We start from the raw sequence: 17,110 nt of genomic DNA, 5'->3' as shown, positions 1-17,110 counted from the left end.
TGATTGGACTATGGGGAAGTGGGGAATGGATCCAGAGGGACAGAGTAAAATCGAGCATGAAATTAGCAGGGACGAAGACTCCGTGACAACCATGACTCCAGAGAGCAAGTGCCTGGAGAGTTTTCTTTCCCTAATTGTCCTTTCCATTTCACCTCTGCCGTTATTAACACATTTAAGAGTATCCCCCATGTGTCATTCTCTCTGGCTGTGAGTGAACAGCCAGCTCATGGACACGAGGGTCCATCTTTGACTGCAATAGGTCCTATCTGAAAATTTTGGGGAGATAGAAGATTTCAATGTTTGGCAAGAGCTCTGTCATTCTGGGGGATCTGAGTCAAGGTGAGAAGGCAAGATTTATACAGAAGAGTGGATTTTGTGCTATCTCTTTAGCTATGTGATTCTTCAGAGAGAAAGGTTTTTAGTCCTGTTTCTTTCTTTCTTCAACTCTTCCCCCTCCCGCAGGTCCATGATCTCCTTCTAAGCTCGTCCTTAGGTTCCCTTTCTCCTTATCCGAATTTTCTGACTTTCAATGACAAGGATAATCTCTAACTTAAAATTTCAGGTCTCACTCTGTAGTGAGAGACAACTGTTGAGATCTAGTTCTGCAATTTCCCAAGGATATAATTTTGAACTCTGTTACCGTCTCTTTTTCACTGGTAAAATAGGGGTAATAAGATCACTGAGACTCAAATGAAATGATGTCTGTGAAGCCCAACACGTTGAACAAGTTAACTGAGTGCTGAATTTAACTAATAGTTTACTGAATTTCAGGGGAATTTCCTAAGCTCAGAAATGCTTGCCTGTGTTTCCCAACTTTATCCATCCCAAGGACCCTTTAAATTTATGCTTGCTGAGCATGCTTGTAAAAGATAATAATGAATTTGAGTTCCACTTCAATATACAGCTGCGATTCCTTATTTCTGTGTAAGAAAAGTCCAGCTGGTCATGCCATAATGCTATGGAAAAGTACTCAAGTACCATTCCACTGGGCTTTTGAAATACTTTAAGTAGCTGTCCACTATTATTTTGAATAATTTGGGGGTTTGGAGACCAGAGCTTGGATGAAACAGACATCAGAGATTCCCCACTGCAAGTACAGGTAGTGTTGGCTTAAATGTCACTTTTAGTCTTTTCTTCCTTACATTGTCCTTCTTTTATCCAGCAACATTCTTGGCTTTCTTAACCTGACTTTGTACTCTGCACAACCTCGCAAATGACCATGTCCTTGGTGGATAAGATTTGGAAAAAGTTTTAATAGACTATATCTCCCTAGTGAAAATCTCCAACCAATATTTACATCAGTCACCTTTTCTGCTACAAACCATCTTGAAAGCTGGTGAACACATACAGAAAGGTTCATTCGAAGAGAGTGACTATATTACAGGATATTTGCTTTTCCTGCAGTTTTCCAAATTTTAACAGCATAAATTTATAGGATAAAATTTATCAGGGATAAGTGAAACCACACACAGCTCATCATTCCTTTCTGGCAGTGATGGGTTACTTTATAGATAACTTTAGTTGAGGCTGAGTCTGTTCCTAGAATGTATTGGGAAGATGAAAGATTTCACTGCTAGTGATTGGTCGAAAGCTGGACTTACTTTCACTGAAGTGATTAATTGTGTTGATATATATTGGGAATGTGGGTGAGAGTTTATACTTTCAAAATATTTTCATGGAATTCTACACATCTTGGACAGAATGGGTGAGAATATGTTGGCAGTATTCTTATAAGAGTAAACAGAAAGATTTTAAAGTTCATAAAAGTATAAATTGAAATGAAACAAATGTATTTTTACTTTCATATCCAAAAATGGGTTAAAGAATTACTTCTTAACATATCCAGCATCTATTTACTGAGTAATACAAATATTAGTATATGAGATGCACATAGCATAACCTCTCCACTAGTCTACATGCTGTCTATAGTGAATATCACAAGTTCCACTCTACTTGGTGTTGGTGGAACATAAAAAGCAGAAATCAGAGCTTACCATTTCGCTGACTGGGAAATAATACAATATAGAAATAAATATAATCACTTATTAACAATATTCTGGAGTCTAGGTTTAGAACTCATTTAATTTAGGAACTAATTTTATGAAGAACTCCTTGCTACTTCAGGATTAGTTCTGACTTATTTTTCCCTTTATGGTGAGGAATGATCATGGAAATGACAACCACTAACATTCATTCATCTCTTACTGTTTTGAACCCTTTATGTCATTCAGTCCCTGCAACAACCCAATGAGGTGGTAAAGGATTATTAGCCCCATTTATAGATGAGGCAACTGGGAGGTAATAACTAGCTAAGTGTTGCACCGCCAGTAGGTAAAAGTGTGGAAAATCTATTGTCTCTGACATTCTTCCTCATTCTCTCTGTCATTTTCCCTCTCCCTGTCTCTCTGTCTCCCTTTGCTATTAAGGATTAAAGATGCATATATCTTAGTAACTTGTTCTTATTATAAATATAGGAGTTGCAGAAAGTTGAAAAACAGTATACAAGTAAAGGAGAAAATAAAAACCATACCATTCATTACTTTTGGCCTTTGTATTTAGTTCACATGCAATGTGCATGAGAGAGAGAGAGAGAGAGAGAGATTAGCTAATACACATGTCTTTTGTCTTGATGGTGATGCTGTCCCATAATAAATCTCTTAGGCTTTCTTAACTCTTTTCATTGTTTTCCCTCCTGTTTTATTGAGTGTGCTGTTAAAAGTCTCTATTGATTTCTTCAACTCTAGGATTTCTGTTTTTTTTTTTTTTTTTTAATGGTTTCTCTTTCTTTGTTAAACACATTTTATTCATTTTGCTAATGTATTGTTTTCTTAATTTCATCTGGTTGTCTGTTTATGGGTATTACATTTCACCGAACTTTTAAAAGAGATGCTGAGTTCTTTGTCAGACCATTTATAGATCTTTATTTCTTTAGTGAAAGTCACTCAGTCATGTCTGACTCTTTGCAACCCCATGGACTTTACAGTCCATGGAATTCTCCAGGCTAGAATACTAGAGTGTGTAGCTCTTCTCTTCTCCACTGGATCTTCCCAACTAGGGATCGAACCCAGGTCTCCCACATTGCATGTGGATTCTTTGCCAGCGGATTCTTATGAAGCTATTAAAGCTTTATAAGTTTCCTTTAATGGTGTCATATTTACCTAATTTTTCATGATCCTTGATTCCTTTGTTAGTGTCCGCACATTTGAGTAAATGATCTCTACTTCCAGATTTTCCAGGCTTGTTTTAGTAGAGACAGCCCTTCCCCAGTCAGCTCAGCTTGGAGTTCTAGATAGATCATCTGGCAGTGACCTTGATCAATTGGGCTAGCTATCAAAATCTGGGTTGGATGAAGCACAAGCTGAAATCAAGATTGCCGGGAGAAATACCAATAACCTCAGATATGCAGATGACACCAACCTTATAGAAGAAAGTGAATAACTAAAGAGCCTCTTGGTGAAAGTGAAAGAGGAGTGTGAAAAGCTGGATTAAAACTCAACATTCAGAAAACTAAGATCATGGCATCCAGTCCCATCACTTCATGGCAAATAGATGGGGAAACGGTGGAAACAGTGGCTGACTTTATTTTTGAGGGCTCCAAAATCATTGCTAATGGTGACTGCAACCATGAAATTAAAAGACACTTGCCCCTTGGAAGGAAAGTTATGACCAACCTAGACATCATGTTAAAAAGCAGAGACATTACTTTGCCAGCAAAGGTCCATCTAGTCAAAGCTATGGTTTTTCCAGTGGTCATGTATGGATGTGAGAGTTCGACTATAGAGAAAGCTGAGTGCTGAAGAATTGATGCTTTTGAACTGTGGTGTTGGTGAAGACTCTTGAGAGTCCCTTGGACAGCAAGGAGATCCAACCAGTCCATCCTAAAGGAAATCAGTCCAGAATATTCATTGGAGGGACTGAGGTTGAAGCTGAAACTCCAGTCCTTTGGCCACCTGATGTGAAGTATGCTGACTCATTGGAAAAGACCCTGATGCTGGGAAAGATTGAAGGCAGCAGGAGAAAGGGACGACAGAGGATTAGATGATTGGATGGCATCACTGACTCAAAGAACACGAGTTTGAGTAAACTCTGGGAGTTGGTGCTAGATGGGGAAGCCTGGCATGCTGCAGTCCATGGGGTCATAAAGAATCAGACATGACCGAGCAACTGAACTGATACTGATCAAAGTCTTTTTTGGGGTGAGGACATTGCCCAGGCGCTGAGGCTGGGGTGCAGATGCTTTGGCTGGGGTGCAGATGCAGACATGACCGAGCAACTGAACTGATACTGATCAAAGTCTTTTTTGGGGTGAGGACATTGCCCAGGCGCTGAGGCTGGGGTGCAGATGCTTTGGGGTGCAGTAGTTGATATGATTGCTTCCTTGGTTTCTTGGCCAAGAGTAGCATTAAGACGGTGTCTCTTCTTACCTAGATTCTCAGGCCAGGCTTCTGAGCTGAGCAGGACTGAGTACTCTATCCAGCAGGAGGTAGGGCTGAGAATTAACTTCACAACCTGGACAGGGCTGCAGAATGGGCTCCAAGGCTGTTGTGACCCACTAACTGGGGACCCAAATCAGAAGAACTGTACACCGAGTTCCTTGGTCACATGGGGGCACAGCTTTGCTCTGCAGAGAGTCAGAGAGATTCAGGCTCTCTGCTCACATGCTACTGTAAGCAGGGCTGTGGGATGGGCTATGCAGTTTCCCACATTCTTCAGTTAGTTCTCCTGGACAGTGGGGCTGAAGGTTGTGTTCAGCAGTGGTTAGGACTATACATTATTCTTCATGCCTGGACACGACCACAGAACAGGCCCAAGACTGGCAAGGCTCCTTGTTTGGGAAACAAATTAGGGAGAACTGCACACAAAGTTCTCTGGCCAGATGGGGCCATGCAAATGGGCAGAGCTCCTGTCTGGACACTACTCAAGCACTCCTGGGTCATGGAATTTTCTGAGTGTTCTAGCCATGCTTGAATAACCTCAGTAGTAGATGGGGTTATGAATCATAGGTGCAGGAGAAGAGGCTCCCAGGATGGCAAGGCTCATTTTTTGGGGTCCCAAATCACACAAAACTGCTGGAACTCAGTCTGCCAAGATCCAAGCCCTGACTGTTCCAAGGCGGGTCTCCCTTCTCTGTCACAGTGTGATTCTCAGTGGTCACACCCCACAGATTCCTGCATGGTTTCTAGGACATGAGACCAGAGAAGGTCTTCCTAAGGAGTGACCTGTAATGCCAGGGGAGCTGGAGGTCCACAGTGGGCTCTCTCTCTTTTCCATAAAGAAACCATAGCCCTAGAAGGATGCTCTTGGTGTAGCTAGGAGAGGGGCAATGCAATCAAACGTATCTGGTCCTCTACCCATCTAATGTGGTTTTTCTCCATCTCTCTAGTTCAGCCTCATTCCTGTGCTTAGGATTTTTCATTGGTACGTGCCTATAAATAACTGGTAATTATTTTTGTGTTGGGGCTTCCCTGGTAGCTCAGCTGGGAAAGAATCCACCTGCAATGCAGGAGACCCTGTTTCGATTCCTGGGACAGGAAGTTCCTCTGGAGAAGGGATAGGCTACCCACTCCAGTATTCTGGCCTGGAGAATTCCAGGGATAGAGGAGCCTGGCAGGCTATAGTTCAGGGGGTCACAGAGTCAGACATGGCTGAGCGACTTTCACTTTTCTTTTTTCTGGTGAGGGGAACTGAAGTCAGGAGGGACCTATGTTGTCATCTTGATTATGTCACTGAGAACTAAATCTCTGAGTTAGAGCTTATTGTTTCCTTGTTGTTGTTCAGTCGCTCAGTCATGTCTGACTCTGCAACCCCATGGACTGCGGCACACCAGGCCTCCCTGTCCTTCACTGTCTCCTGGCATTTGCCTAGACTCATGTCCATTGAACTAATGGTGCCTAACCTGCAGAATATTCGAATATTAGGACAATAATTGGGGCTAGTAGTGAGATGTACTAAGCTCCCTTTAGAACAGTTTGTACGAGGCTTCCCTAAGAAGACTGATTTTGTAACTATTGGGCACACATGCTTTGCTCTACCAAATTTTATCGGGAGTATAAATTAAGATATTGGAGATGATGTGTTGAAATATATGTAAAAAAATTGAGATGTTATTATAAACAGGGTAATTTTTAATATATCCAATAACTGTTTTTTTAATACAAATTTATTTATTTTAATTGGAGGCTAATTACTTTACAATATTGTAGTGGTTTTGCCATACATCAACTTGAATCTGCCACAGGTGTACACGTGTTCCCCATCCTGAACCCCCCTCCCACCTCCTCCCCATACCATCCCTCTGGGTCATCCATCCCAGTGCACCAGACCTGAGCATCCTGCATAATGCATCGAAGCTGGACTGGTGATTTGTTTCACATATGGTATTATACATGTTTCAATGCCGTTCTCCCAAATCATCCCACCCTCTCCCACAGAGTCCAAAAGACTGTTCTATACACCTGTATCTCTTTTGCTGTCTCGCATGCAGGGTTATCGTTACCATCTTTCTAAATTCCATATATATGCATTAGTATACTGTATTGATGTTTTTTCTTTCTGGCTTACTTCACTTTGTATAATAGGCTCCAGTTTCATCCACCTCATTAGAACTGTTTCAAAAGTATTCATTTTAATGGCTGAGTAATACTCCATTGTGTATATGTACCACTGCTTCCTTATCCATTAGTCTGCTGATGGACGTCTAGGTTGCTTCCATGTCCTGGATATTATAAACAGTGTTGCAATGAATGTTAGGGTTCACGTGTCTCTTTCAATTCTGGTTTCCTCAGTGTGTATGCCCAGCAGTGGGATTCCTGGGTCATATGGCAGTTTTATTTCCAGTTTTTCAATGAATCTCCACAGTGTTCTCCATAGTGGCTGTACTAGTTTGCATTCCCACCAAAGGTGTAAGAGGGTTTCCTTTTCTCCACACCCTGTTCAGCATTTATGGCTTGTAGACTTTTGGATAACAGCCATTCTGACTGGCGTGAAATGCTACTTCATTGTGGTTTTGATTTGCATTTCTCTGATAATGAGTGATGTTGACACATCTTTTCATGTGTTTGTTAGCCATGTGTATGCCTTCTGTGGAAATGTCTGTTTAGTTCTTTGGCCCATTTTTTGATTGGGTTGTTTATTTTTCTGGAATTGAGCTGCAGGAGATGCTTGTATATTTTTGAAATTAATTCTTTGTGAGTTGCTTCATTTGCTATTATTTTCTCCCATTCTGAAGGCTGTCTTTTCACCTTGCTTATAGTTTCCTTTGGTGTGCAGGAGTTTTTAATTTTAACTAGGTCCCATTTGCTTATTTTTGCTTTTATTTCCAGTATTATGGGAGGTTTGTCATAGAGGATCCTGCTGTGGTTCATGTCCTAGAGTGTTTTGCCTATGTTCTCCTCTAAGAATTTTATAGTTTTTGGTCTTACGTTTAGATCTTTAATTCACTTTGAGTTTATTTTTGTGTATGGTGTTAGAAAGTGTTGTAGTTTCATTCTTTTGCAGGTGGTTGACCAGTTTTCCCAGCATCACTTGTTAAAGGGATTGTCTTTTCTCCATTGTATATTCTTGCCTTTTTTGTCAAAGATAAGGTGTCCATCGGTTCAGTTCAGTCACTCAGTCATGTCCAACTCATTGCAACCCAATGAATTGCAGCATGCCAGGCCTCCCTGTCCATCACCAACTCTTGAAGTTCACTCAGACTCACATCCATCGAGTCGGTGATGCCATCCAGCCATCTCATCCTCTGGCGTCCCCTTCTCCTCCTGCCCCCAATCCCTCCCAGCATAAGGGGCTTTTCCAATGAGCCAGCTCTTCGCATGAGGTGGCCAAAGTATGGGGGTTTCAGCTTTAGCATCATTCCTTCCAAAGAACACCCAGGACTGATCTCCTTTAGGATGGACTGGTTAGATCTACTTGCAGTCCAAGGGACTCTCAAGAGTCTTCTCCAACACCACAGTTCAAAAGCATCAATTTTTCAGCACTCAGCTTTCTTCACAGTCCAAATTTCAAATCCATACATGACCACTGGAAAAACCATAGCCTTGACTAGATGGACCTTTGTTGGCAAAGTAATGTCTCTGCTTCTCAATATGCTATCTAGGTTGATCATAACTTACCTTCCAAGGAGTAAGCGTCTTTTAATTTCATGGCTGCAGTCACCATCTGGGTGATTTTGGAGCCCCCCAAAATAAAGTCTGACACTGTTTCCACTGTTTCCCCATCTATTTGCCATGAAGTGATGGGACCAGATGCCATGATCTTCGTTTTCTGAATGTTGAGCTTTAAGCCAACTTTTTCACTCTCCACTTTCACTTTCATCAAGAGGCTTTTTAGTTCCTCTTCACTTTCTGCCATAGGGTGGTGTCATCTGCGTATCTGAGGTTATTGAAATTTCTCCTGGGAATCTTGATTCCAGTTTGTGCTTCTTCCAGCCCAGCGTTTCTCATGATGTACTATGCATAGAAGTTAAATAAGCAGGGTGACCATTTACAGCCTTGATGTACTCCTTTTCCTATTTGGAACCAGTCTGTTGTTCCATGTCCAGTTCTACCTGTTGCTTCTTGACCTGCATACAGGTTTCTCAAGAGGCAGGTCAGGTGGTCTGATATTCACATCTCTTTAAGAATCTTCCACAGTTTATTGTGATCCACACAGTCAAAGGATTTGGCACAGTCAATAAGGCAGAAATAGATGTTTTTCTGGAATTCTCTTCCGTTTTCCATGATCCAGCGGATGTTGGCAATTTGATCTCTGGTTCCTCTGCCTTTTCTAACACCAGCTTGAACGTCTGGAAGTTCACAGTTCACATCTTGCTGAAGCCTGGCTTGGAGAATTTTGAGCATTACTTTACTAGCATGTGAGATGAGTGCAATTGTGCGGTAGTTTGAGCATTTTTTGGCATTGCCTTTCTTTGGGATTGAAATGAAAACTGACCTTTTCCAGTCCTGTGGCCACTGCTGAGTTTTCCAGATTTGCTGTCATATTGAGTGCAGCACTTTCACAGCATCATCTTCCAGGATTTGAAATAGCTCAACTGGAATTCCATCACCTCCACTAGCTTTGTTCATAGTAATGCTTTTTAAGCCCCTCTTGACTTTACATTCCAGGATGTCTGGCCCTAGGTGAGTGATCACACCATCGTGATTATCTTGGTTGTGAAGCTCTTTTTGTACAGTTCTTCTGTGTATTCTTGCCACCTCTTCTTAGTATTTTGTGCTTCGGTTATGTCCATACCATTCCTGTCCTATATCGAGCCCATCTTTGCATGAAATGTTCCCTTGGTATGTCTAATTTTCTTGAAGAGATCTCTAGTCTTTCCCATTCTGTTGTTTTCCTCTATTTCTTTGCATTGATTGCTGAAGAAGGCTTTCTTATCTCTTCTTGCTATTCTTTGGAAATCAGCATTCAGATGCTTATATCTTTCCTTTTCTCCTTTGCTTTTCGCTTCTCTTCTTTTCACAGCTATTTTTAAGGCCTCCCCAGACAGCCATTTTGCTTTTTTGCTTTTCTTTTTCATGAGGATGGTCTTGATCCCTGTCTCCTGTACAATGTCACAAACCTCCGTCCATAGTTCATCAGGCACTCTATCTATCAGATCTAGTCTCTTAAATCTATTTCTCACTTCCACTGTATAGTCATAAGGAATTTAATTTAGTTCATACCTTAATTGTCTAGTGGTTTTCCCTAGTTTGTTCAATTAAAATCTGAATTTTGCAATAAGGAGTTCATGATCTGAGCTACAGTCAACTCCCAGTCTTATTTTTGCTGACTGTATAGAGCTTCTCCATCTTTGGCTACAAAGAATATAATCAATCTGATTTCAGGTGTTGACCATCTGGTGATGTCCATGTGTAGAGTCTTCTCTTTGTTGTTGGAAGAGGGTGTTTGCTATGACCAGTGCATTCTCTTGGCAAAACTCTATTAGCCTTTGCCCTGCTTCATTCTGTATTCCAAGGCCAATTTTGCCTGTTACCCCAGGTGTTCCTTGACTTCCTACTTTTGCATTCCAGTCCCCTATAATGAAAAGGACATCTTTTTGTGTGTTAGTTCTAAATCATCTTGTAGGTCTTCATAGAAATATTCAAATTCAGCTTTTTCAGTGTTACTGGTTGGGGCATAGACTTGGATTACTGTGATATTGAATGGTTTGCTTAGATGTCCATAGGTGCTTGGATATATCTCTGGGCTTTCTATTTTGTTCAATTGATCTACATTTCTGTCTTTGTATCAGTACCATACTGTCTTAATGACTATGGCTTTGTAATAGAGCCAGAAGTCAGGCAAGTTGATTTCTCCAGTTCCATTCTTCTTTCTCAAGTGCTTTGACACTTCGCAGTTTTTTTTAAATTTCCATACAAATTGTGAAATTATTTGTTCTAGCTCTGTGAAAAATACTGTTGGTAGCCTGATTAGGATTGCATTGAATCTATAGATTGCTTTGGGTAGTATACTCATTTTCACTATATTGATTCTTCCAATCCATGAACACGGTATACTTCTCCATCCATTAGGGTTGTCTTTGATTTCTTTCACCAGTGTTTTATAGTTTTCTATATATAGGTCTTTTGTTTCTTTAGGTAGATATATTCCTAAGTATTTTATTCTTTTCATTGCAATGGTGAATGGAATTGTTTCCTTAATTTCTCTATTTTCTCATTATTAGTGTGTAGGAATGCAAGGGTTTTCTGTGTGTTGATTTTATGTCCTTCAGCTTTACTATATTCATTGATTAGCTCTAGTAATTTTCTGGTGGAGTCTTTAGGGTTTTCTATGTAGAGGATCATGTCATTTGCAAACAGTGAGAGTTTTACCTCTTCTTTTCCAATTTGGATTCCTTTTATTTCTTTTTCTGCTCTGATTTCTGTGGCCAAAACTTCCAAAACTATATTGAATAGTAGTGGTGAAAGTGGGCACCCTTGTCTTGTTCCTGACTTTATGGGAAATGCTTTCAATTTTTTACCGTTGATGATAATGTATTCTGTGGGTTTGTCACATATAGCTTTTATTATGTTGAGGCATGTTCCTTCTACTCCTGCTTTCTGGAGGGTTTTTATCATAAATGGATGTAGAATTTTGTCAAAGGCTTTCTCTGTATCTATTGAGATAATCATAAGGATTTTATTATTCAATTTGTTAATGTGGTGTAATACATTGATTGATTGGCAGATATTGAATCTTTGCATCCCTGGGATAAAGACCACTTGGTCATGATGTATGATCTTTTTAATGAGTTGTTGGATTCTGATTGCTAGAATTTTGTTAAGGATTTTTGCATCTATGTTCATCAGTGATATTGTCCTGTAATTTTCTTTTTCTGTGGCATCTTTGTCAGGTTTGGTATTAGGGTGACGGTGGCCTCATAGGATGAGTTTGGAACTTTACCTTCCTCTGCAGTTTTCTGGAAGAGTTTGAGCATAGGTGTTAGCTTTTCTCTAAATTTTTGGTAGAATTCTGCTGTGAAGCCATCTGGACCTGGGCTTTTGTTTGCTGGAATATTTCTGATTACAGTTTCAATTTCCATGCTTGTGATGGGTCTGTTAAGATTTTCTATTTCTTCCTGGTTCAGTTTTGGAAAGTTGTACTTTTCTAAGAATTTGCCCATTTCTTCCAAGTTGTCCATTTTATCGGCATATAATTGCTGATAGTAGTCTCTTATGATCCTTTGTATTTCTGTGTTGTCTGTTGTGATCTCTCCATTTTCATTTCTAATTTTATTGATTTGATTTTTCTCCTTTTGTTTCTTGATGAGTCTGGCTAATGGTTTGTCAATTTTATTTATCCTCTCAAAGAACCAGCTTTTGGCTTTGTTGACTTTTGCTATGGTCTCTTTTGCATTTATTTCTGCCCTAATTTTTAAGATTTCTTTCCTTCTACTAACCTTGGGGTTCTTAATTTCTTCCTTTTCTAGTTGCTTTAGGTGTAGAGTTAGGTTATTTATTGGACTTTTTTCTTGTTTCTTGAGGTATGCCTATATTGCTATGAACTTTCCCCTTAGCACTGCTTTTACAGTGTCCCACAGGTTTTGGGTTGTTGTGTTTTCATTTTCACTCATTTCTATGCATATTTTGATTTCTTTTTTGATTTCTTCTGTGATTTGTTAGTTATTCAGCAGCATGTTGTTCAGCCTCCATATGTTGGAATTTTTAATAGTTTTTCTCCTGTAATTGAGATCTAATCTTACTGCATTGTGGTCAGAAAAGATGCTTGGAATGATTTCAATTTTTTTGAATTTATCTAGGCTAGGTTTATGACCCAGGGTGTGATCTATCCAGGGGAAGGTACCATGTGTGCTTGAGAAAAAGGTGAAATTCATTGTTTTGGGGTGAAATGTCTTATAGACATCAATTAGGTCTAACTGGTCTATTGTATCATTTAAAGTTTGTGTTTCCTTGTTAATCTTCTGTTCAGCTGATCTATCCATACGTGTGAGTCAGGTATTAAAGTCCCCCATTATTATTGTGTTATTGTGAATTTCTCTTTTCATACTTGTTAGCATTTGTCTTACATATTGTGGTACTCCTATGTTGGGTGCATATATATTTATGATTGTTATATCTTCTTGCGTTGATCCTTTGATATTATGTAGTGTCCATCTTTGTCTCTTTTCACAGCCTTTATTTTAAAGTCTATTTTATCTGATATGAGATTGCTACTCCTGCTTTCTTTTGGTCTCTATTTGTGTGGAAAATCTTTTTCCAGCCCTTCACTTTCAGTCTGTATATGTTCCTTGTTTTGAGGTAGGTCTCTTGTAGACAACATATATAGGGGTCTTGTTTTTGTATTCATTCAGCAAGTCTTTGTATTTTGGTTGGGGCATTCAACCCATTTATGTTTAAGGTAATTACTGATAAGTATAATCCTGTTGCCATTTACTTTATTGTTTTGGTTTTGAGTTTATACACCCTTTTTGTGTTTCCTGTCTAGAGAAGATCCTTTACCATTTGTTGGAGGGCTGGTTTGGTGATGCTGAATTCTCTCAGCTTTTGCTTCTCTGTAAAGCTTTTGACTTCTCCTTGACTTCCCTGGTGGCTCAGACAGTTAAGCATCTGTCTACAATGTGCGAGACCCGGCTTCGACCCCTGGGTTGGGAAGATCCCCTGGAGAAGGAAATGGCAATCTACTCCATTACTATTGCCTGGAAAATCCCATGGACTGAGAAGCCTGGTAGGCTACAGTGCATGGGGTCGCAAAGAGTCGGACACGACTGAGTGACTTCACTTTCACTTTCATATTTGAATGAGATCCTTGCTGGGTACAATAATCTGGGCTGTAGGTTATTTTCTTTCATCACTTTAAGTATGTCCTGCCATTCCCTCCTGGCCTGAAGAGTTTCTATTGAAAGATCAGCTGTTATCCTTATGGTAATCCTCTTGTGTGTTATTTGTGGTTTTTCCCTTGCTGCTTTTAATATTTATTCTTTGTGTTTGATCTTTGTTAATTTGATTAATATGTGTCTTGGGGTGTTTTGCCTTGAGTTTATCCTGTTTGGACTCTGTGGGTTTCTTGGACTTGGGTGATTATTTCCTTCCCCATTTTAGGGAAGTTTTCAACTATTATCTCAAGTATTTTCTCATGGTCTTTCTTTTTGTTTTCTTCTTCTGGTACTCCTATGATTAGAATGTTGGGGCATTTAACATTGTCCCAGAGGTCTCTGAGATTTTCCTCATTTTTTTAAATTGGTTTTTCTTTTTTCCTCTCTGATTCACTTATTTCTACCATGATATCTTCTACCTCACGAATCCTATCTTCTGTATCTACTGTCCTACTATTTGTTCTACTATTTGTTCCCTCTAGGGTGTTTTTGATCTCATTTATTGCATTTTTCATTATATGTTTTTTATTTCTAGGTCCTTGTTAAACCTTTCTTGCATCTTCTCAATCCTTGTCTCCAGGCTATATATCTGTGCTTCCATTTTTTTTTTTTTCAAGATTTTGGATCATTTTCACTATCATTATTTGGAATTCTTTATCAGGTAGATTCCTTTTCTCTTTTGTTTGGTTTGGTGGGCATTTATCATGTTCCTTTGCCTGCTGGGTAGTCCTCTGTCTCTTCATCTTGTTTAAATTGCTTTGCTTGGGGTGGCCTTTCTGTATTCTGGCAGTTTGTGGAGTTCTCTTTATTGTGGCATTTCCTCACTGTGGGTGGGGAGGTATGGGTGGCTTGTCAAGGTTTCCTGGTTAGGGAAGGTTGTGTTGGTGTTCTGGTGGGTGGAGCTGGATTTCTTCTCTCTGGAGTGCAATGAAGTGTCCAGTAATGAGTTATGAGATGTCAGTGAGTTTTGAGTGACTTTGAGCAGCTTGTATATTGAAGCTCAGGGCTGTCTCCCTGTGTTGCTGGAGAATTTGCGTGGTATGTGTTGCTCTGGGAGGTGCTTGGTTTCAGTGTAGGTATGGAAGCGTTTGATGAGCTCCTGTCAATTAATGTTCCCTGGAGTCAGGAGTTCTCTGGTGTTCTCAGGATTTGGACTTAAGCCTCCTGCTTCTGGTTTTCAGTCTTATTTTTGCAGTAGCCTGAAGACTTCTCCATCTATACAGCACCATTGAAAAAACATCTGTGTTGCCTCTACGTGGCCCACTAGCCCCTCCGCATTTGGGTTCCAGGAAATCAGACGACCGTCGGGTCTCCATCTGGGGCACCCTTGGCATGCCTCCCCCAATCCTGGGGGCTTAACCAGCTCCATAAACAGGGTAATTTTTTATGGGCAAAGAATAAATTTTTGAAAACCCATCTGGGTGACCATGATGGGAAGAAGGTTTAGTTCAAATTCATCCTTAAATGATGCTGCTTATCTTTTTATTATTATAAAGCAACAGTCACATATATTAAATGATCAGAGGTCTTTACAATCCCTGTTGTTTTAACCAAAGGTCTCTTCATTATACGCAAGCACAGAATTTCAATTGCTTTGGCAGAGATAGACTTTGCTTTATTTCAAAGTTTCAGTCAATTTAAAAAATATGCCTTTTAATTTTTGTGAGACCTCATAAAATAATTTGGCTTCCCTTGGGGCTCAGCTGGTAAAGAATCTGCCTGAAATTCTGCAACTGCAGAGACACCAGTTCAATTCCTGGTTGGGAACATCTGCTGGAGAAATGATAGGCTACTCAATCCACTCTTCTTGGGCTTCCCTGGAGGCTCAGCTGGTAAAGAGTCTGCTTGTAATGCAGGAGACCTGGGTTCGATCCATGGGTTGGGAAGACCCCCTGGAGAAGGGAAAGGCTACTCACTCCAGTATTCTGGCCTGGAGAACACCATGGACTCTGTAGTCCATGGAACATTGAGAAGGCACTTCTTGACAATTCAAGATGAAAAGCTGGGGTCTCTCCCTAGGATGGTGGAGCATTTCCACTTTTCCAGTGCTCAATGGGGGAAAATATGGTATATATGAGACTTGTAATGCTATCATTTCATGAGTAGGCAATGTATTCTCTTGTCTCTTTTCTGATTTTAGGAGCATCAAGCCAATGATTGGAGGAGGAAATATCACAGAGATAACTCATTTTATCCTGTTGGGATTCTCAGATTTTCCCAGAATCATAGTAGTGCTCTTTGTCGTGTTCCTGGCGATATACATTTTGACCCTGACTTGGAACCTGTCGCTCCTCATCTTAATAAGAATGGACTCCCACCTCCACACCCCCATGTACTTCTTTCTCAGTAACCTGTCCTTCATGGACATCTGCTATGTAACCTCCACAGCCCCCAAGATGCTGTACGACTTCTTCCAGGAGCGGCAAACTATCACCTTTGTGGCTTGTGCTGTTCAGTACTTTGTATTCTCCACCATGGGGCTGAGTGAGTCTTGCCTCATGACCGCCATGGCTTATGACCGATACGCCGCCATTTGTAACCCACTCCTCTATTCGTCAGTCATGTCGCCCGCTCTCTGCGGTCGGATGGTGCTGGGATCCTACTTGGCTGGACTCTCTGCTACTGTATTCCAATTGTGTGCCATGCTCCAGCTCCACTTCTGTGGGCCTAATGTCATCAACCACTTCTTCTGTGACCTGCCCCAGCTGTTAGTTTTATCCTGCACTGACACTTTCTTTTTACATCTCTTAACTATTATATTAACAATGATCTTTGGGGTAATAAATGTTTCCGTTATCATGATATCCTATGTCTACATTGTCATCTCCATCATGAAGATCACGACAGGAAGTGGCAGATCCAAGGCTTTCAACACCTGTGCTTCCCACCTGACAGCAGTCACTCTCTTCTATACCTCAGGTATGTTTGTCTATTTGAGTTCCAGCTCTGGTGGTTCCTCCACCTTTGACAGATTTGCATCGGTCTTCTACACTGTGATGATTCCCATGTTGAATCCTTTGATTTACAGTCTGAGAAACAAAGAAATCAAAGATGCCTTGAAGAGGTTGCAAAAGAAGAGAGGCTGTTGCTAAAGTCATAGGTTGAGATTTCTGACAGATTTGTTTTTTTTTTTAATCATCTTAACTCTCAATAATCAGAGAAGGCAATGGCACCCCACTCCAGTACTCCTGCCTGGAAAATTCCATGGACAGAGGAGCCTGGTGTGCTGCAGCCCATGGGGTCCCTAAGAGTTGGACATGACTGAGCGACTTCACTTTCACTTTTCACTTTCATGCATTGGAGAAGGAAATGGCAACCCACTCACTCCAGTGTTCTTGCCTGGAGAATCCCAGGGATGGTGGAGCCTGGTGGGCTGCCGTCTATGGGGTTACACAGAGTCAGACACGCCTGAAGTGACTTAGCAGCAGCAACAACACTCAATAATATTCCTATGAATGGACTATAAAATTCCTGGTGCCTTTGGCAAAGAGAGCTTAGTTTGATATGCAATATGCCAATATGGACCAACAGCTGACTTGTTGCCACATGAATATGATATCTTCACGTCTTGGAGGTTCATAGTTTTCATCCTACATGAGGAGTGGCCTCAACATTTATTAATATATCTGTAAGTATTTGTGAAACATTAAGGTTTAGAACCTTGCTACTTCTTTTTTGCTTCTGAGAGGGAGCTCTATTCCATCTCAGGCTTCTGACCCTGAAGGAGAGACCTGACAGAGGCCCCAGGAGCGTGTACACCTTGCCCCTCAAATATTTGGATGTAGCGTAATCCAGACATGGTGC

The 17,110-nt window shown here is 40.6% G+C and overlaps 1 protein-coding gene across 1 annotated transcript; it reads left to right on the top strand.

Moving 5' to 3' along the window:
• Positions 1–15,363: 15,363 nt before the first annotated feature.
• On the top strand, positions 15,364–16,398 carry LOC133261535 (olfactory receptor 5AN1-like). The gene has a single exon (XM_061440000.1). It carries the CDS (start codon positions 15,460–15,462, stop codon positions 16,396–16,398), a length of 939 nt encoding a protein of 312 aa, XP_061295984.1. The 5' UTR covers positions 15,364–15,459.
• The last annotated feature ends 712 nt before the right edge of the window (positions 16,399–17,110 follow it).

This window comes from Bos javanicus, chromosome 15 (assembly GCF_032452875.1).
Source record: "Bos javanicus breed banteng chromosome 15, ARS-OSU_banteng_1.0, whole genome shotgun sequence".
Classification (NCBI taxonomy): domain Eukaryota; kingdom Metazoa; phylum Chordata; class Mammalia; order Artiodactyla; family Bovidae; genus Bos; species Bos javanicus.
This window is presented reverse-complemented; position numbering and strand designations above follow the sequence as displayed.